Raw genomic sequence first — 21,141 nt, 5'->3', positions numbered from 1 at the left:
GTGTCCCCTCCTCCTACTGGAGGGTTTGAACTCAGGGCCTAGCAGTTGCTTAGGCAGGTGCTCACCACTTGAGCCACACCCCCAGTTCTAAAAGGTGTTTTTTTTTTTTTTTTTTCTTTTCAGTACTGGGGTTTGAACCAGGGCTTCTACCACTTGAGCCACTCCTCCAACCCTATTTTTTTTTTTTGGTGGTACTCTAGTTTGAACTCAGGGTCTCACACTTTCGAGGCAGGTGCTCTACTGGTTGAGCCACATCCCCAGCTCTTTAGCTTTTTTTTGTTCTGTTTTGGAGCTGGAGATTGAACCCAGATCCTGGCGTACACTACGTTAATGCTGTACTTCTGAGCTGCGTTCTCAGCAATGCATTTTGAGGTTTTTTTTTTTTGGCAGTACCGGAGTTTGAACTTTAGGGCCTACACCTTGAGCCACTCCACCAGCACTATTTATGTTAGGGACTTTTTCAAAATAGGGTCTCGTGCACTATTTGCCTGGGCTGGCTTCGAACCTCGATCCTCCTAATCTCTGCCTCCTGAGTAGCTAGGCTTACTGGCATGAGCCACCAGTGGTAGGCTTGAGTTAGTTTTTGTATGTGATCCAGTTTCATTCTCTTGAATGTGGATATTCAGTTTTTCCAGAGCCATTAGTGAGAAGACTGTCTAAATCCTAGCACCAAAAGAAACTGGGAGGCAAGGGAGAGAGGGAGGGAGGGAAAGAGGGAGGGAAAAAGAAGAAAAGGATTGGTTTTTTCTCCACTGAATGGTTGTGGCACCTCTGTTGAAAATCATTTGAGCATATCAATCCATGTATTTATTTGGGGCTCTGTATGCTATTCTGTTGGTCTGTACATCTGTTTTTATGCCAACACCACATTGTTTTGATTCTTGTAGCTTTGTAGAGTTTTGAGATCAGGAAGTGTGAGTCCTCCCAAGTTTGTTCTTTTTGGGGACTGGAACCAGGTTTGGTACACAGAGCCATACCACCAGCCCGTTTATTCTTTTTCAAGATTGTTTTGGCTATTCAGAGTTTCTTAAGATTCTATATAAATTTTGTTTAGGAAAGGGGTCTCAATATATCCTACAGGCTGGCCTTGAACTCTTGGGCTCAAGCAATCCTCCTGCCTCAGTCATTGCTACCATTCCTGGCTTCCATATAAATTCTAGGTAAATTCTTCTGTTTCTGCCAAAAATCTTAATGGATTAGGATCTTAATGAGTCTGTAGATAACTTCCTGTGGTATTAATGTTTAAACACTGTTAAGTCTTAACAATAAGTGTATATGGGATTTCTTTCCTTTTATTTGTGTTGTCTTTAATATCTTTCTGTGAGTTGTTTTGTTTTAAATTTTTTGGGGTGAGATTGGGATTTGAACTCAGGGCTTCACACTTGCAAAGCAGGCACTCTACGGCTTAAGCCACATCTCCAGTACTTTTTGTTCTGGTTGTTTTGCAGATGGGGATCTCACAAACTATTTGCCCAGTCTGCCTTCATGCTTCCATCTTCCCAATCAATATCAGCCTCCCAAGTAGCTAGGATTACAGGCCTGAGCCAATGGCACATAGCTGGTTTTTATTTTAGCTTACATTTTCCAATTTTACCTGCTTGGTTAGTTCCTAAGTATCTTATTCTTTCTGATGCTATTATAAATAAAATTGTTTTAACTTTTCAGGTAGTTCATTGTTATAGAAACTGATTTTATGTATATATATATATATATAGAGAGAGAGAGAGAGAGAGAGAGAGAGAGAGTTTTTTTTTTTTGGTGGTACTGGGGTTTGAACTCGGCCTTACGTTTGTTAGGAAGGCACTCTACCACTTGAGCCACCCTGCCAGCCCTTTTGTGATGGGTTTTTTTGAGATAGGGTCTCATGAACTATTTGCCTGGGCTGGCTTTGAACCTCGATGATCCTCCTGATCTCTGCCTCCTGAGAAGCTAGATTACAGGCGCAAGCCCCAGCACTTGGCATCTGTAGGGTTTTCTGCATATATGATCACATTTGAATTCAGGTAACTTCTACAGGGGAAAAAAAAAACACTACTTGTTTGTATGTTGTATTTGTATTATATTGTGAAGTCTGACCTTAACTCAGAAGCTCTTAAATTTGTGTTCACATAGGAGTGGGGAAAGTCAGCATTTTTCTTAGAAGTGTCCTCAGATCCTGCAGTGCAATCCAAGGTCACATCAGGTGAGGTTAAATAGGCACCTGAAACCTGACCTGAATCTCTCTCCTCTTGGCTTTCTAGAAGCAGAGGAAGCCCTGCTGGGTGTAAGCTTTTGTCTAGAAGGTATTTATGAGGCTTACACTGGTTCCCTTTCTGCCAAGCCTTTCCCTATGTTGGGCTGTGGGAGTCTCACTGGATCCCGGTGCATTCAGTGGGTTAGACTACACATCTTGGGTGTTCTAAGGGGGAAGAGTTAGATTTGGAAGTGCAAGACAGATTTGGAAGTAGAACCAATTTCTTTGTGAGTCGTGAGGTTTTCTAGCACCAGTTGAACACATGGTATGGTACTTCAAGCTGAATGCTCTGTGTCACTGCCAGCTGCTTATGGTGGGGCGTGGAGAGGAAGCTGTTATGAGGGGTAGAAGTTAGTCAGTTCCATGATGCAGTTGGTGGATCACAGAAATCTCCGAAGAGCGCCTGCCATGAAGTAGAGGTCTTTGTATCCTGGTCATTTCTATTTTTGCCTACAAGTAATGTTTTACTAGTACTGAGTGAGCCCTAACTAGGTGCCAGTGTCTTTGCTAAGTATTTTCTATTCATTCGTTTCCCTCCAGATGTCTGCTGCGCTCTTCTCCATTACACCTAACGCCCCTTCTGTTACCTTTATTTTTAATTATTGTACAGTGAATGTGCATTTTTGTTTTTTGTTTTTTAAGATAGGGTGTCACTACGTAGTCCAGGCTGGCCTCAAATTCAGATCTTCCTGCCTCAGCCTCCAGAGTGCTGGGATTACAGACGTACCCCACCACACCAGGCTTGTACAGTGAATGTCAGTTAAAGTTGTCTCTTGGTATGTGTGGGCGACTGATTCCCGGGCCCCTGTGGATACCAAAATCTGAAGCTACTCAAGGCTCATAGCAAACAGCGCAGTACTTGCATGCAACCTATGCGTGTCCTCCTGCGTATTTTGAATCTCTAAAATGCTTGTAATTCCTAAAACAATACTGTGTTGTTTAGAGAATGACAAGAAAGAAGTCTGTATATGTTTGGTACAGATACAGTTTTGGTTGAGTCTGATATGGGACCCATGGATAAGGAGGTTGGGGTGATTAATTGAAAATCTGAGGGAGGATACCTATGACCTTTAGGTCACCAGATTGCTGGGAACAAAGAAGTTAAATGGTTCAGGGAGGACCCTCTTTCTTGTCTTTGTAACCTTGAAAGATTGGGGGCTGGGGATGCTGCTTGGCGGTAGTGTGCTTGCCTTGTACATGCGAGGGCCTGAGTTTGATCCCCAGTACCACAAAAAGGAAAACCCAAAAAAGTCTAGGGGTGGGACTGCACTATAAAAGGTCTTTCTTGGGCAGGAATGGTGGCACGTGCCAGTACTCCTACACTTGGGAAGCCAAAGCAGAGGGTCACAAGTTCGAGGCCAGAGTGGGCTACATATTGAGACCCTGACTCAAAAAACAAAAGTCTTTCCTGGCCAGGCATGGTAGCATGTTTGTAATTCTAGCCACCCAGAAGGCCAGCCCAGGAAAAGTTAGTGAAACCCCATTCTCAACCAACAAGCCAGGCATAGTTGTGTGTACCTGTGATCCCAGCTATGTGGGAGACATAGGTAGGAGCATCTGGTCTGAGGCCTGCCCTGGACAAAAATTCAAAGCCCTAGCTCAAAAATAACTAAAGCAATAAATGAAAAGGGCTGTGGTGTGGCTCAACTGGTAGAGCACCTGGCTAGCAAGCTTGAGGCTCAAACTCCAATACCACCAAAAAAAAAAAAAAAAAAAAAAAAAAAGTCTTTCCTACGTGGGGCTGTTAGGACGCTTCCTAGTCTCAGAGGAGTGCTAGTCACACTGTTCTGAGTTGCTCCAGGGCACATCAGTTTGAAATTTGATGCAAGAATTTTGCTTCTAGTTCTTTGAAAAGTATTTGTAGACGCCTTTTCTCCTTAGGCATCCTCTGTACCATCCGAAGCACTTCTCTGTTTTGGGGTGCACGAGTCAAATTTCTATTGCTGTAACAAATTCCTGAGCGAAACCATTTAAAAGAGTGAATAAAGCTTGTATTTTGGCTCAGTCTTAGCGTACGGTGGAGCAAAGCTGCTTCCCGGGGCATGGGGGAGACACATAGGAAGTTGCCAGGAACAAGCCCCTCCTCCCCTGCCCTTCTACTAGGTCCCAGCTCCTAATAATGCCCCCAAACTGTGAATTCATCAATGGACTCAGCCACTGATGAAGTCAGAGTCCCCACCACCCAGTCACTTCCCAAAGCCCACCAGCTGGCCTTCAGATTCAAACCATTACCAAGAGAACGTTAATACTCATTTTCAGATGCCAACAAAAGAGCCCTTCCAGCGTTTCTCTATTCTTCACGAGCCCCAGGGCTGTGTCCAGTTTGGGGGCTACTGACAGAGAAGCCCAGAAGCTGGAAGATTGGGACTTAGGATGAGTGGATAAAGGAGTGAAGGCTTTGAAATCTCAGGGACTTCTCTCTCCAAATTCCTAACGGAGGAGCCTGTGGGAAAGGTCACAATAAAGCCAACTTGTGCTAGTCCATACCATTGGACGGCAATAGGTGGCACTGCTCATAATTAATACAACTAGGTTTTGGGGAGACTTCAGAGTGACGTTGAAGACTTGAATTCAAACCCTTGCTCTACACTTAACGGCTGAGCTTAGGTAACTAACCTCCACTTGGTTACTTTACCTACAAGGTAACACATCTTTCTTCTGCATGTGTATGTACGGAATGTGAGTGAATACTTCCCACAGTGGGCACACAGCACAGCCATTCACTCCTTTGGTTTTGTACTTGGGGCTGTAATTACTGTATTGACTTTTTTGTGTGGCAGAAATGCATCCACAGCTAGGTTAAGTAAAGGGACTTTGTTGGCCAACACAGCAGGGAAGTAGAGGGGTCCTGGTTTCAGATGTAGCTGGAGCATCAGTCTCACATCTGCTGCTCTGGGCTGACTTCCGACGCAGTGGGCTCTCCCTCACTGAGGACAGGGAGGAAGTTGCCAGTTCCAAATCCACACCCTGGTCACTTAGCAACACCAAAGCTTAACTCCTGGTCCCAGGAAGCCTAGACTATGCCAAATGGGCTATGGAAAGGGATTGGGTAGTGGATACAAAACTCACAGACAGCTACCAAGAGAGTGAAAGAGGCAAGGCAGTTGAAACCCCAAACAGCTGTCCCCAGAGCCACGGTGGATCAACCAAGAACTCAGTTCTACTTTAAAAATAAACAAAAACAAAACAACTTTATTTGACAAAAGACAAAAACAAAAGTTATTTACAGTAGTTTTTTGCTCAAATAATTCAATGGGTAACTGTGCTCCTCCACATTTATCTTACAACAAAAACCTAAGCAGAGGCAGCCCCACTTCACACCGGGGGGCAATGCCAAACAGAATTCAGCAGCATGGCTTCCAGAACCCTGACCACCTTTCCTGCTCAGTGCACTGTGGGGAGGGAAAATCTCACCCCTGCCCGATATACTCCAAGTCACCTACTGCAGGATCCCGTGGTAACAGTCACACAGGACTCAGACACTGCGGGGGGTTGGAGGTGGGGATAAACAGTAGCCTCAGCTAACTTGAAGCTGCAGTGTTTATCCTTCCCCAGCTGGACCTCAGGAGGAGGAGGCCAGGAGGAGGCAGAATGTAGGAAACATGCCTGCCTATTATAGAGTATAGCTATTCCCACTCCCACAGCAAGGGATGGGCCAAGCTTCTCAGGAGAGGTGGGGAGCCCCTCACGGGTGGCAGGGGTTCTAGAAAAGACAGCAGTGTTCTGCCTTTTTCCTGGCTAGGCTCACCCAAGTCAGTCAACACCCAGGAAGCCCTTCCCTTGCCCAACCTGGTAACTTCAGGGAAACATATTTTTTGGCCCAGGAACATTGTTACTGAGAAGAAAAATATTTTGGCTAATAACAACCTAGGATTAGTGTTTCTTAGGATATATAAAGATGGGGCAGATATACTGCTGTTGAACATTATCAGCAACAAAACAGCAAAATAAAAAGCAGGGAGAGGGAGGGGATGATGACCACCTGTGGTTATGTTTCACTGGAAAAATTTAGGAATGGCCCTTGCAACTCCAATTTAAAGGAAGATGAAACAAAGACACTCCGAGCTCCCTAGCTTTTACCCCATTTGCAGCTCAGCTCCCTGTGAAGGCAGCTGCTGAGGCAGCCACAGGCACTGGGCCTCCAAGAAGGGCTCCTTCCAGGATGGAGGGAAAAGCACCCCCTGCTGGAGTAGTAGAAGGCTTCCTGGCCAGCAGATGGCTCTCTTCCCTCCAAGCAGGACATTCCAGCCCCAGTTCCTAAAGGAATCCAAAACTCAGGCTGCGGGTAAAGCCTTCAAGAACAAAGAAGGGGAAACAATAAAAAGAAGGAAAGAAAGAAAAAAAAAATCCACTGCTTAACTAGCAGTCTAGCTTTAACTCCCCCCCACTTCCCCCCAATACAGTAAAAGCAAAAACAAAAACAAAAACAAACACCTCTCTGGTTTTTATCATCTTTCTCTGCTGTACATCTAGAAGCTGTCGTCAGAGTGTCAGGCTCACCTGTGGCTGTGGCTTTACCCCCCCTTCTGTGCCTGGTGCAAAGAAAGCCAATGCCCATACTTTTTTTAAACACTCCCCCCATTTATTTGGTAAACCAAACCAACAATAAAACAACCATTTGGAACTTCTCACTACTGCAGAGATTTAGCTGGTCCCCCAAATAAAAATCCTCCTTCCTTGTACAACAATTGGCAGTCGCGTGGTGGGCCATCTCCATTTTATTAGACTCCACCATGTGACGTGGTCTCCTGCCCCACACCTAGGCTAACTACTGCCATCAATGCAAACCACAGCAAAAAGGGAAAAATAACAGTTTAGCAAAATCGAAACATTCAACTGGAGTCGGTTCTGGGACATCTGTTGGGTTCTTTTCTTTTGTCCCTGCTTATGAACTTGGAATGTGCACACCTGGCTTGACAAAGGCACAGCTCAAGGGCAGTTGGGACCCACTGAGGTCTGAGCCTGGCAGGTTTCCTGAGCCCAGCCCAGGAAGCAGCTGGGACAGGCGTCCCGGGTTTCTCTGGAGAAGCAGCAGCAGCAGCAGCAGCAGCAGCAGCAGCACACCTGTCTCCGATCCCTCGGTCCCCTCACCGAGGAGGCCTGGAGAACCGGCAGTCAGCAGAGGAGAGGTCCCGTCACAGTGCAGTGACGCTGGCGTCTTCCTGCTGGGACCTCTGGACAGAGGAGATGATCCTGATGCCTGGCAGTGATCCATGGAAAACCCTCTGTATGGAAGGGAAGGAACTGGAAGCCCCGGACAGTGGGCTCGGCCTGAGCTGCCTGGTGGCTGACACCTACTTGGGGTTCTCAGAGACCAGAGGGATGGGAGCACACAGCAATGGGGGTGCGGGGTCCTGCTGCTTCTGGAGCTCCATCTCTGCCGCCCTCTGCAGTGCCACCTCCACTAGCAGCTGGAAGCTGCTGAAGTCCTCCTTGTCCTGTTCTGGGGGCGTGGGCGGCGGCGTGTTAAAGAGTCCACCCGTGGGGCTTCCAGCCTCAGCCCTGGTCAGCAGGGTAAGTGTGCTGCCAGGGGCGACTAGGGGCTTTGGAGGCTCCAGCTCCCCCTGTGGGAAGACAGCTGCTGGCTTTTCACCCTGGCCCGAGTGGAGCGGCACAGAGCACACAGACAAGGAGAGCACATTGGTCGGGGCTGGTACAGACATGGCCAGCACTGAGGGGCTGCTGCCCCGGGGAAGGGCCACATCGGAGGCTTTGCCCCCGCGGCGGGAAATGGTGAACTGGTTAGGGTCTTTGCCGTCCTTCCGAAGCATGTCTGGAAGCAGGCGCCGCCGGGCATTGATGAACCAGTTACATATCTGGAAGGAGCAAGAGACTGATCAGCTAACCCCATCCAAAACAACTGTGAAGCACCCACGTTTCAGGCTGCAGCAGCCCAGCCCTCAGAGGTTCCTATGGGAGTAGAGTCAGCGAAGAAACCACACAAACGCACTGGGCACCGGTGACTCACACCTGTGATCTCAGCTACTCAGGAGGCAGAGATCAGGAGGATCACAGTTTGAAGCCAGCCCCAGTAAACAGTTCGCAAGACCCTATCTTGAAAAAAATCCAACACAAAAAAGAGCTGGTAGAGTGGCATAGGAAACTGCACCTGTGCACCATGGTGCTAGTGGAGACAAGGGTGAGGAGGGCCAGTGGACTCACGATGCCACTCTTCAGTAGGGATCTGAAGGACAAGCAGCTGCTGGACTAGGAAGTGAGGAGGGAGGACTGGCAGGGGGCAGCAGAGCACCTGTGACAAACGCAGAAGGTAGGCCTATGTGGTTGGGCTCTTAGGGCAGTAGGGAGCCCAAATTACTTGCCTGGTGCAGAATAGACTGGAAACAGGAGACTTGGAAGCAGGGAGTTCAGATTCCAGTAAGGGAGGCTGAGTTAGGAGGATCCTGAGTCTGAGGCCAGCCGGGCTACTGAGCAACTGTGAGTCCAGCCTGGCTTATACATATACAGCAAAACCTTGTTTCAATCTCCCCATTCTCCCCAAGACAAATGTTTCATCTGTTCAGGAAACTGGAAGTGCTGGACCTGCTGCCTGCTGGGTGTGGATGGATGAGGAGGACTGATTCACTCCCAGACCTGCAGAGTTTTACTACAGACCTGGGGAAGAGCCAAGGGGACACCAAGGAGCTTTTGGGGAGAAGAAAAATTACTGTTTGTAGCAATACTTGGACGAAGAGGCATGACCCTCACCACTGTGGCATGCTACAAAGCTCAACGTACCTGTGGTTTGGGGGACACATGTCTGGAACCCTACCCCTTATCTGTCTAGATTTCTTTTATGTTTTGTGTGTGTGTGTGTTTGTGTGTGTTCGTACTAGCTAAGTGCTCTACCATTAAGTTAGTTGTACTCCTAAACCCGTTTTTTTTTTTTTGGGCAGTATTGGGGATTGAATTCAGGGCTTTGGTTTTTGCCTGGGCTAGCTTTAGACCATGATCCTAGCTGAGATTACAGGCATGCATCACGCCTGAGCCCTGAACTCTTGAATATCCCCCAGCTTCTTAGCTCTGTCTAGCTGCTTCTTCAGGGGTAGTCAGTGTCTTTCTAAAATGCAGTGGCTGCTGTTTGTCTCCTGCCTACAGGATCCAGTCCGGGCTCCAGAGGCTGGGCATTAAAGCCCTCTGCTGCCCAGCCTATCTTTGTGAGTCCCCTGACGCCATCCCTCTTGCGCTAAGCCTGGCAGCATGTGAAGCTACTCGCCTGTGCTTATTCCTGTTCTTTGTTAAATGCCCCATGTCTTTTGCCTACCACATCCCTCTGTTCTGGAGTGCCCTCTTTTCCTCCTGGAAAATGCGGTACTGGGACGTGAACTCAGGGACTTCATCTTGAGCCCCTCCAGCAGCCCTATTTTTGTAAAGGGTTTATCAAGATAGGGTCTCCTGAACTATTTGCCTGGCTGGCTTCGACCCATGATCCTCCTGAGTACAGCTAAGATTACAGGCGTGAGCCTCCTCCACTGCAGAGTTTGCCAAAAGTTGCCATGTACTGTGTGTCTACAGTTTTCTTCATCAACTAGCGAGATGAATTTGACCAACTCCTTTTCCTAGTGAGCACACTTTGAAGCTCAGCTGGTGGTCAGTTGTAATCTCAGTCCCAGATTAGCCCAGGCAAAAAGCAAGACCCCATCAAAAAAAATAACCCAAAGCCTTTTTTGGCTGCAGGCATGGGTCAGCAGTAAAATGCTTGTCTCGTGCAAGGCCTTGAGTTCAAACCCCAGTCCTCTGCTCTCCCTTTCAGGGCTTCTTGCTCATTCAAATAAGTATCTGAGTGCCTACTATATGCCAGACCAGTTCTTGGTGCTTGCTGGCTGCCTTTTGAACAGGCACTGAGTTGGGCCTGGCGGTGCTTGTCTATGATCCAGGCACCTGGAATGTGAATTCAAGGGCAGCCTAGGCTGTGCAGGGAGACCCTGTCTCAAGAAAACAAGCAAGCAAACAAAGATAAACAAGCGCTCGGCCCCATGGGACTGACAGTCCATCTAGTGGTGCAGACTGACAATAAAACAAGTAGATGACTGACCATCAGTAAGTGGAAGGAAGGAAAAAGATGGAAATGGGCTGGGTGCAGTGATGTACATCTGTAGTCCCAACCACAAGGAAGGCTGAAGCAGGACTGCTTGAGTCCAGAAGTATGAGACCAACCTGTGTAACATGGCAAGACCATGGCTCAGAAAAAGGAGCTGATGGAAGGAGGTATTGTTGGTGATGAGCTCATTACTGGACAGGGTGGACCTTACTAGCCCAAAACACTATGGGAAACCACTAAGGGGTCTGTACAGTGGCTTGACTCGAGGTCCTTCTGCCACGGTCTCCTCTCCTTAGTTCAGCAGACATTTATAACTTGTGCTAAGGAGAAAGGACAGGATCCCCCTCCCCATCTCCTGAGTGGACTATAGCAATGCCCAGGACTTGTGGTATCAGTTTCTGTCCCTGGCTATCACCAGACTTCTTTCTTGGCCTATATCTGAGCAAGCCTTGTGTACCTACTATCTTCCTACTGAGGGACAGCCATCTGTGATGGGAGTTGGTGCCTCGTTTGTGTGGCTCCTTCCCTAGCTGGCTGCTGCTGGATGCATTCATTCTACAGGCAAACCCTGTCAGGCAGGGTAGGACCAGAGGCTTCTGGGGCCCTTCTTTCTTTTCCATTCCAGCATGGAAGGACTCTGCAGCCCCACATCACTGTGTGGTCCTCTCAGTGTAGCCAGGTACACACACAACGACAGGCACTGGCTGAGCTGAATCCTGGCTAGAGGTGCCAGGGAGCTCCAAAGAAAGGTAGTGTTGAACAGTTAATCAGGGGGAAGGAAGGAAACAAACTTACTAAGCACCTTTGATACCAGGTGTCATGCCAGCCACCTCAATGTTTAATCTGCATTCAAACCTGGGAGGTGGGGAACAGTGTCCCCAAAGCTGGAGCTCAGACAGATAAAGGACTTGCCCGAAGTCTCACAGTCTCTGAGTGCAGAGCTGGCTGTAGCCTCCACTGCTTTGTGCTTTTGCTATCACAGGATGGGAACAGGACAGTTGACAGTCACCTAAGCTCAACAGCAACACTTGAACACAAAACACCAAGCTTAGATCTGAATACTCATTTAACCTTCAGCAGCCTATGGGATGGATTCTGCAGTGAGCTCCACTACAGAAACAGAAGTCCTGAACAAGGAGGTTCCAGAACTTCCAGGTCACAAGTATACAGGCTGCAATTTGACCAGACAGACATATACCACTGCCAGCATAAATAAGACCTGAGCCTGAGGCCCTCCCTCCCTCCTGGCTGGAGCTGTGCCTTCCACATCCCTCCCTGCTCCCACAGCCACCTCCTCAGCTACCTGTGCTATGTGAGGGCCTTGCACCTACCTCTACACCTCAGCCCTGGATGCAGGCCATGGGTGGAGGAGTGTGGCTGGGGAAGGATGCCTGATCAGCAGCCAGGCTGAGTATCTCGCCCCTAGATGCACCTCCATTTTGGCTTACGATAAGAGAACGGACAAACAGCCCCTTCAAACAATGCCCCAAGTGTTCACCCTGCTACAGAAAACTTGGTGGCTTAGCATCTGTGTGTCTGTGTCCCTTAAAACATGCACCTCTGAGGGCATTAGGCAAGGGTTGTACCCCACTAGACACCTCACTCATGTCAGGAAAAGAGTGGGTGACTTGTCCTCGCCCACGGACCTCTGGAAGGGGGCAGAGGAACGCCAAGGTGAATTCTGTGATGGTGCCTGAAAGTTGATCTCTGCTATCCAACAGGACTCCATGTGAAAGGAGCAGGGACAAAGATGAAGGACAGGGACCAGGCTAGGGGTGGGCAGGGGAAACACACCACCAGGGAGCCAGTGACACAGGCCTGGAGGATGGGAACGGGCATGTAAGGAATGCAGACAGAGTGCCTTCTCAGAGAGTCTTTCTCAGCTGTGAAAGAGCAGAGCTGACAGGACAGAAGTGGAGGCCTGGAGAGCCTTTCCCAAACACCTGGTGACCCAGGTGATCTTAAAAGCTTCGGGCTTGGCTGGTGGAGTGGTGGAGCACCTGACTGAGGCCCTGAGTTTAATCCCAGTACTGCCAAAAAAAAAAAGTTGCTGACTAGATTGGAATCACCCTGGGTGATTTTTAAAAATTGGGCTTTTTTGTTTGTAGACAAGGTGTAGCTATGTAGATCAGGCTGGCCTGGAGCCTCCCACACCTGGCTTAAAATAGCTACTTCCCATCTACCTCATAGATCCATGCAGGTGCAGGGAGGAGCTGGAGCTGGGAATGTGCCCCTCTGGGTTTGAACTCAGAGCTTCACACTTGCAAAGCAGGCGCTCTACCACTTGAGCCACGCCTCCACTCTATTTTGCTCTAATTATTTTGGAGATGGAGTCTGTTTGCCTGGACTGGCCTCGAATCAGATCCTCTGGATCTCAGCCTCCCAAGTAGCTGAGGTTATAGGCGTGAGCCTCCAGCACCCGGGTTGGGAATGTGCTTTTAAACAAGCCTTTGTGACTACCCTTAGGAACCAACAGTTTACCTTGCCAGTGTAACCTATCTTGTGGGGCAAGCCCTTTAAGCAAAAAAGCTCACACAGAAGCTCAAAAAATGAAAAAAATACATCTGGAAAGACCTAGAGGTGAGGAGACAGGTTGTAGCCTGTGGGAGCCAGAGAGGAGAGCCCAGGACATAAAGATAGTCCCTGGCTGCCCCAGGCCACTCCTCCCACACAGTCAACCACAACCACTGCCCAGGCTCCTTTCTCACCCCAGGGTCTTACCACAGGGATTGCAGCCTGTCCAGCAGGGCCCGGGAAAAACTTCTCAGGACGTGACCTGGAGGTACCTGTTCTGCTACTGCCTTCCACACATAGCACTGGACCTGGCTCATAGTGTAGCCAGTCCTGCACTGTGAAGGACTGGAGCCCAGAACCCTCTCAGGCAGCCCTGTAGACTGGAAACTGGCTTAGGAGTCACAGGGAACTGAGAAAATCCTTCACAAGAGACTTTTTTTTTTTTTTTTGGTCTTACCCTCCCAACTGCCTTGCCCTGGGCAAGTACCAGCAAACCAGTTAGTTAAATGACTCATTGACTTGCTAATGAAACCGCTCCAGGGCCGGTTAAAGGAGACAATCAAAAGTGATACCCCCAGGGAGAGATAAAACCTGCTTACAAAATTCCGGATGCCTTCAGCAGCAATGGTTCTTGGTTCATCTTATTTTCTCTTACTTTGGGGCTGAGGGTGTAACTAAGTGGTAAAGTGCTTGCTATTTTGAAAACATCTTTAATAATAAAGGAAAATTTCAAAAATAAAGACAGAAAAAAAGATGCCTCCAAGAACTTAAACCAATTTTCTTTTTTCCTGACTGAGGAGCCTCTACGTTTCCAACACTAGATCATGGGTGTCTGTCATTTCAACAGTTTATTTTCTGAGCCTCTATGTACCAGATACCTAGCACGGGGCTAAACACCTGGGTTACAACAATAAACCAAAGTAGGTCTCTGTTCTCCATGCCTGCAGGATTCAGAGCCTCTAAAAAGCAGTCAAAAGCCTCAGTGAATAGACCCTGGTCAGGTGCTGGGGGCAGAGCATGCAGCAGGAAGGTGAGGGATCCAGTGCCACTGACCACAAGTAGGAGCTTAGCGGTCTGCAGCCATCCACTCACCCAGGTCAGCCCTTTGTCTTACTACCCGCCCAGGGCCCTCAGCAAAATACCAGCCACCACTTAAAGCAGGTAGGTGGAAATTTTTTTTTTTTTTAAATGTGGGACTGGGGTTTGAACTCAGGACTTCTAGCTTGCAGAGCAGATGTTCTACTGTTTGAAACAAACCTCCAGTCTATTTTTGTTTTTGGAGATGGGGGTTTCGTGAACTATTTGCTCAGACTGTCCTCAAATCCCATTCCTCCCCCATCTCAGCCTCTCAAGTAGCTAGGATTACAGACATGAGCTACTGGTGCCCTACAGTTAGGTGTAATTTTATCTTCTTTGAAAATTGGTTTTATAATCGTGTATAAGCAAAACCAAAAATAAAGTTTTTTTTTTTTAACCCAGTTTTATGTTTGTACAAACTTAAGTAATACAATAGAAATGGATCACGTTAACATCTTCGGGAACGTAGGTCTGTGAGAGTTTTTTTTTGAGACGGGGTCTCACTAGGTATCCCAGGCTGGCTTCAAACTCAAGATCCTCCTGCCTCAGCAGCCTCCCCAGTGATGGGATAACAGGTGTGCATTATTATGCCCTGCCTAAGAAAAAGATCTTTTTAAAAAGGAGTTGGAGGGCTGGGGGTGTGGCTCAAGTGGTGGAGCACCTGCCCAGGGGTATATTTCTCAGATTTAGGAATAGTGTCCTTGACTAAAAGTATTTTCAATACAGTGTGCACAGTGTGATAAGTGGTTTGACAGGACAGGTATGAGGTGACCTGGGAATACAGACAGCAGTGACTCAAAACCCAGGCTGCGGATCAGAGTGCCTACAACAGAGGTGTTTACATGCAGTGAGAAAGGTAAGGAAGATCTGAAAGAAGAGGGACCTGAGGGTTCAAAGGAAAGGAAAGGAAAGGAAGAACGAGGCTGGGGTGCTCCTAAGGAGTGTGGACTCTACAATGAGGACAGTGGGGTTCACAGGGGTGTCTGACATGATCAGAATTTTGCTTTTGTATTAAAAAAAAAGTATTGAAGGAGAAAGGCTGGAGGCAGGTAGACCAGCAAAGAGGCTGGCTCTCAGGCTTTATAAGTTCAAGGCTATCCCTCTTGGGAGGCCTGTTTGAGGCCCCAGACCCTGCCCTGCCCTGCACCTCTGCTGCACTGTCCCAGCAGTGATCACTTTTGTGAACACCAGTGGCTAATTCTGCCCACTACTCCTGTCCAGACTAGCTTATTGTGTGGGTGCTCGCTCCGGAGGCACACTGAAATACTCCTTATTATTCTGCCAGGTACCCTAAGCCTTCTTGTCGCAGGGGGAGAATGAGAAGAGCAGAAGCACCACTGGTGCCAAGCACCTCACAGTGAGCTCTGTGAGGTGCTCACTCCCTCCTCCCCACCCCCTCTGAGAGTGCCACATGCATCTCCCTGTTTTCAGATAAGGAAACAGTGAGGCTCAGAGAGGCAGCAACTCTAACTATAGACCCCTTCTTGAGACAGACTTGGGTTAACCACCACCCAGTTGAGTATAAAGCCAGCGGACTGGAGTCACAGGCCAAATACTTAGTGACCCCTCATGGAGGAGGGCCAGGAGCTGAGAAGCCTGGGAAGAAGGTTCAGAGGAAAGTAAAGGAGGGAGACAGCTCATAGGTTGGGCTATATAAGGGCAGAAGCAAAAGGGAGGCAGCAGGCTTGGGGGAAGCGGCCTGGATGGCTCACAAAGGGGGAGTAATGGAGGCCAGATGGGTAGAAGTGAGTGTCCAGTGCTACAGTAGAGCCTATCATGCATCCCCAGGGAGATGACAGCCAAATGGAACACAAGGCAATGGCGATGCAGGGTAACCTGCTCTGTATAGAGCAAAGGCCCCTGTAGATTGGAAGCAGGCAGAATCAAAGGAGAGGCTGCTGTAGAGTCTGACCTCATCTTTTTTGGTGGGATTGGGGTTTAAACTCAGGGCTTCACACTTGCAAAACAGGAACTCTACCACTTGAGCCATATCTCCAGTCCGTTTTGTTCTGGTTATTCTAGAGATGGGGGTCTTTCTTGTGAACTATTTGCCCAGGGTGGCCTCGAACTGCAATCCTTCTGATCTCACAGGAGTGAGCCACTGGTGCCTGGCTTGACCTCATCTTTTGATGGTGCTCATGCATGGTTTACGAAGCACTTTTCCATTCAGTTCTGAATCTATTCCTGTAACAGTTCCACCAAGCAGGAGAGAAACCTAACCCTCACTTTGTAGCTGTGTAAAGCTATAAAGACAGCTCACAATCTTCCATGACAGAACTGGGATTTGAACTCAGAGTCTCTAACTTCTGCGCTTTCCTTGACTGATTAAGTAGTAATGGGATTTGAATTCACAGCCTCAGACTTGCTAGGCAAGTGCTCTATCACTTGAACCATTCCACTGACCCTCCTTTTTTGCTTTAATTATTTTTCAGGTAGTTTCTCACATTTTTTTTGCCCAGGCTGGCCTGGACTGTGATTATCCTACATACCCTACCCCAATAGCTGGGAAAACAGATGCATACTCTATCATGCCCAGCTTTATTGGTTAAGATGGGGTCTCATTAACTTTGCCAGGGCTGGCCTCAAACTGCAATCCTCCTGATATCCCAACTAGCTTGGATTATACGTGTGAGCTACTGTGCCCCACCCCAACTAATTTTTCTTTCTACTTTTTTGGCAGTCCTGGAGTTTGAACTTAGGGACTTGCTCTTGCTAGGCTCTACCATGTGAGCCACTTTCTCAGCCCCCAACTCATTTCTTAACCACACTGCAGAATCCTGGCTGCCCTTGCAACCAAGTCCTTGTCCAAACAGGACTAGAGGCCCGGCTACTCAATGCCTTCTCCCCTTACCACACCATCCAAAGTCCATAGTAACACCCACTAACAATCCCTTGCCCTTCAGAAGCTGCAAAGCCTGCAACCCGTCTGCAATGTCTGCAATGCCTCACTGCACTCGCTGTCTTCCCTTGAGGCAGGGAGCAGGGACAGTTGTGTGTTCTCACCTGACAGAACCAGGCCCAGACCCTCCTACCTGCAGCACCGAGAGGTTGGTCTGTCCAGAGAGGCTCAGCTTTTCCTGCTCTGAGGGGTAGGCATTGTAGCGGTGCAGGTAGAGCCAGTCGCGGAGGATCTTCACCGACTCCTTGGGCAGGTTCCCCCTGCGCTTCCTCTTGCCTGCCAGGGACAGGAGGCCCTCTTCCTCGCCCAGATCGCTGTCAGACATCGTGTCTAGGGGCTAGGCTGGAGCACAGGTGAGCCTGGGACAAGTGACAAAGGGGACAAGAACAGCATTACCATGCAGTGCCAGGCACCCTGTTCCTAGTCTCCAAACGCTCCTGGGACACCGGAAATGGAGGAGCTGCAATTCTAAGCCCCAGGCTACAATACTACCTGAGCAAAAGGCCACCATTTCAAGGAAATGAATTCTTAAGTAGGAACAGGACTAGAAATAATTATAGCTACCATCAACCAAAGTTTACTGTCTTCCTTTTTTTTTTTTTGATTATTTGAGACAAGATCTTGCTACGTGGTCCACGCTATTCGGGAACTCAAGATACTCCTGCCATGGCCTTCTGATGCTGGCATTACAGGGGTGTACCACAATGACTGATTTGAAGCCTACTATTTTCCATGCTCTGTATTGAGTGCTATGACCTCAACGAATTGTTGCAAAAATCCCTGGGAGGGAGAAACTATTCTTATCATTTTATAGAGGAAGAAATAGAACTAAGAAAGCTGGCAGACTTAGCATGGTGGTACATGCTGTGATCCCAGCACTGAGGAAGCTGCGGCAGGAGGACCAAAAGTTCCAGTCCAGCTGGAGCTATATAATGAGTCCTTGTTTCAAAAAAGAATGCTACCGAAGGTACCACAATGGTAAGCACAGAGTTATCACATAGCCAGGCAATTTCACTCCTAGCTTTCTACCCAAGAGAAATGTAAACCTGGGTCCACACAAAACCTCATACAGGGCCTGGCAGAGTGGCTCAAGTGGTAGAGTGCCTGCCTAGCAAGCGTGAGGCCCTGAGTTCAAACCCCAATCCCCACCCCCCAAAAAAAATCTTCATCTGAAAATGCTTCTAACAGTATTACTCAAATAGCCAAAAAGTAGAAAGAAGCAAGTGTCCATCAACAGATGTATTAAAACAAAATGTGAGCTATTCAATGGAGTATTATTTGGCCATAAAAAGGAATAAAATCCTCATGTTTGCTACAACACGATGGGCCTTGAAAACATCATGGTAAGTATAAGAAGCCAGCCACAAAAGACTACATTATAATGGAATATCCAGAATGGATGACTTTACAGAGATGGAAGATTAGCAGTTAATTAGGGCTGGGGAGAACAGAGAGATGACAGCTAAATGTATGGTGGTTTTTTTTTTAGGTCATAAAAATGTCCTAAAAGGACTGTAGTGACTGATGTGATGGGTGCACACGGTTGTAAATATACTAAAACCCACTCATGTATGTACATTTTTTCTTTCCCCACTCCCCCTGATGTGTATACTTTGAATGGGTAAGTTGTATGGTATGTGAGTCATTTTGCAATAAAACTTTTTTTTTTTTTTTTAAAGACAGGGTCTTGCCATGGACCCCAGGCCAGCCAGGAACTCTCCATCCTCCTGCCTCAGCCCGGCAAGTGCTGTCTTCCCCTGTGTGGATTTGAAGCCTCCTCCTCCACTTGAAAGAAGGTTTTTCCCTAGATAATGTAACTCAGCTGCTTATCCTCCAAAGTTCTGATCACACAAGTAGAAAAAAAATTTACATTTTAAAAACAAAAAGTTCTAGGCCAAGGCAATGACTGAATCTCAAGGCTCCTCCCTTCTCAGCCTTTTAAAAGCTCCCTGGCAGGCCCGGCCAACACAGACTGGCATCTCCCAGGTTTTGTTTCCTCTAGTTGGGCCTGAGCCCAGATCTCTGGGCGGCCTAGGCCAGGCTTTCGAGGGAAGGGTCTACCCTCAGCCAGGTCACCTGGAAGTGAGACAAGCACAGTTTAGAGGTGTCACTGGTCAGAGCGCACCAAAAGCAGGTTGCTTGCTGCGGTCAGGCATTTCCAGCCGCCAGGGCAGCTGGGATCCAGCCTCGGGGATGCAGCCCTGGCAGGCTGCGAGAAGTTTACTCAAGGTTATCTGTACAAATTCCACCCTGGCTGCCAGCCAGAACCCAGTCTGCAGGGTTCCAGGCGTGGGCTCTGGGGATGACCCCTCAGTCTGCACAAACCTTTCCACCTCGGCCCACTCCAGACCCGCCTGCAGTGAACGACTTCCTCACATAGGCACCCCTACTCACCAAGACACACCCCCCACGCCACGCAAGTTTAACAGCTCTCGGATAACCGGCAGGACCCTCTGGTCACGTCCTGCACACCCATGATTTTCACCGACACTTAAGAGCACCACACACAGCTTGGCACGAACGAACGTGACCCCCGCAACTGGCCCCAACTCCTGCACCCGCCCACCGTCTCTTCGACAGGAAAAAAAACTGGACGATCAGTTCCCACCCCGGCTGGCCCGCGACGGCACCCCTTGGACACAAGCACTCTCCTACACACTCCCACCAGGCCACCTGCAGCCACTCCCGCAGGAACTTTCTGACAACTTCCCCAGTTGGGGCGACACTCCCCCGAGCCGCCACTCGGGCTCCGGTTCCCAGTAGCTCACACAAAGCGCGCAACCTCCTCCTCCTCCGCGGCCCAGGCGGAGCGGAGCACATGGCTCCCGGGGCGGCGAGGAGTCGGCCAGCGCTCGGAGCGCTCGCAACCCCCCGACCCCCCACCAGGGTCAGAAGGGGCGCAACAGCTCTCCCGCGGGCCCGCCATCCCGGGGCGGGGGGCGAGGGTTCCGGAAGAAAGAAAACTCACGTGTCCGTCTCGGGGCAGGAAAAAGTTTGCTTCCCACCCCCTTCTCCGGCGCTCGCTGACTCTCGGGGCGCGGGGCCCGCGGAGCGTGCGCGCTCGGCTTTGTGCTCCGAACTCGGCCCGGAGGGGGAGGGGAGAGGAGGGGGCTGGGCTCCCACCTCCGCACCGCCCCCCCCTCCGGTCCGGCGCCCGGACTCCATATTGGCCGCCCCCTGCCCCCGGAACGCGCGCCTCCCCCGCGGGAGGCTCGGCTCCCCCTCGGCCTGCCCCAGGGTCCCGGCGCGCACAAACTTTCTCCGCGTCGCCGGCCCCACGCGCCCCGCTGCCTTGGCCCGCCCAGGAGTGACAGATGCCTCAGAGACAGACTTTCCTTTGTTCCAAAGGAAAGGGGAACTCGCGCGGGCTCCCCAGCCCTCCCCGCTCGCGGCCCTTCTCGCGGCCGCCACCCCCAGCTGTCACTCTCTGCGGCCCCCTCCCCGGCTCGGCCGCGGGCGGGGGGGCCCTGCCGGCGGTTAGCAACGTGCACTTTTGAAACCAAACAAATCCGCCCCCCGCGCGCTCACCCGCTCCGGGGCACCGGCGGCCCGTCTCCCAGGGTGGGATCCTAGGAAAGTGGGCCCCCCCGAGAGGCCCCGAGCGAGGCCCCCGCCGGCCCCCGCCAGTGCGGCGCAGTCGGGACTCACAAACACACCCGGGCTCACACACCCACCATCGCACGCGCCAGGACGACGCCCCCTCCCCCGCCCGGCCGCGAAAAGAAACTTTCCAAGTTGTCCGCGCGCCCCCACCCCCCTCTCCGCCCCTCCGGCGCCCCGCACTGACCTCTCCCGGCGACTCTCCGGCCCACGCGGCCTCGGGCGGAGTGCGGGGGCGTCCCGGCCGAGGCGGGGTGCGCCGGGGGAGCGCGCCGCGTACCTGCCGGGCCTGACACCCGCCTGACAGCTCGCGGCTGGAAAGCACCTCGCGGCCTGACGTCAGATCCCCTCTCCTCCCCTCGCGCTCGCCGCGCCCTCCCCCACCGCCCGGAGGCCGAAACAAACTTTGTGCGGAGCGCGGCCAGCTACGCCCACCCCCGCGGGGCGGGCCCGAGGCGCCGGGGGGCTTCGCCCCGCCCACCGCGCCGGAGGGGGCGGGCGCGGGCACCTTCTTCCTGCGCCCACCCCCCCTCAGGAATGCCACATGGTCTGGGGAGGGAGCGGTGGGAGCCGGACCCCGGGAGTCCGTTTGGGGGCAGGAAGTAGCCCGCTCCTCCTTGGCGAGCGTTTCCGGAGCGCCTACTGTGTGCTCCTCGCCGGGGGTGGGGCGCTACCGGAGGGACAAACTGTGCCAGCCCCGACCTCTGGAAGTTCATTCCCTCCTTCGGGTCTGCAGTCGGAGCGGGGATGGTTCCCATTGCACGGAGGGGGAAACTGAGG

At 50.4% G+C, this 21,141-nt stretch overlaps 1 protein-coding gene across 2 annotated transcripts; it reads right to left on the bottom strand.

Moving 5' to 3' along the window:
* Positions 1–5,405: 5,405 nt before the first annotated feature.
* Positions 5,406–20,792, bottom strand: Tgif2 (TGFB induced factor homeobox 2). Of its 2 annotated transcripts, none has more exons than XM_020175269.2 (3): positions 20,549–20,792; positions 16,895–17,120; positions 5,406–8,049 (listed from the first exon to the last, which is right to left on the bottom strand). In XM_020175269.2, exons 2-3 carry the CDS (start codon positions 17,084–17,086, stop codon positions 7,528–7,530), a joined length of 714 nt encoding a protein of 237 aa, XP_020030858.1. In that variant the 5' UTR covers positions 17,087–17,120; positions 20,549–20,792; the 3' UTR covers positions 5,406–7,527. The 2 variants fall into 2 exon arrangements, with proteins under 2 accessions (XP_020030858.1, XP_073930806.1); XM_074074705.1 differs by lacking the exon at positions 20,549–20,792 and adding an exon at positions 19,730–19,852.
* Between the last annotated feature and the right edge of the window lie 349 nt (positions 20,793–21,141).

The sequence above is a fragment of the Castor canadensis genome, chromosome 5, assembly GCF_047511655.1.
Source record: "Castor canadensis chromosome 5, mCasCan1.hap1v2, whole genome shotgun sequence".
NCBI lineage: Eukaryota > Metazoa > Chordata > Mammalia > Rodentia > Castoridae > Castor > Castor canadensis.
This window is presented reverse-complemented; position numbering and strand designations above follow the sequence as displayed.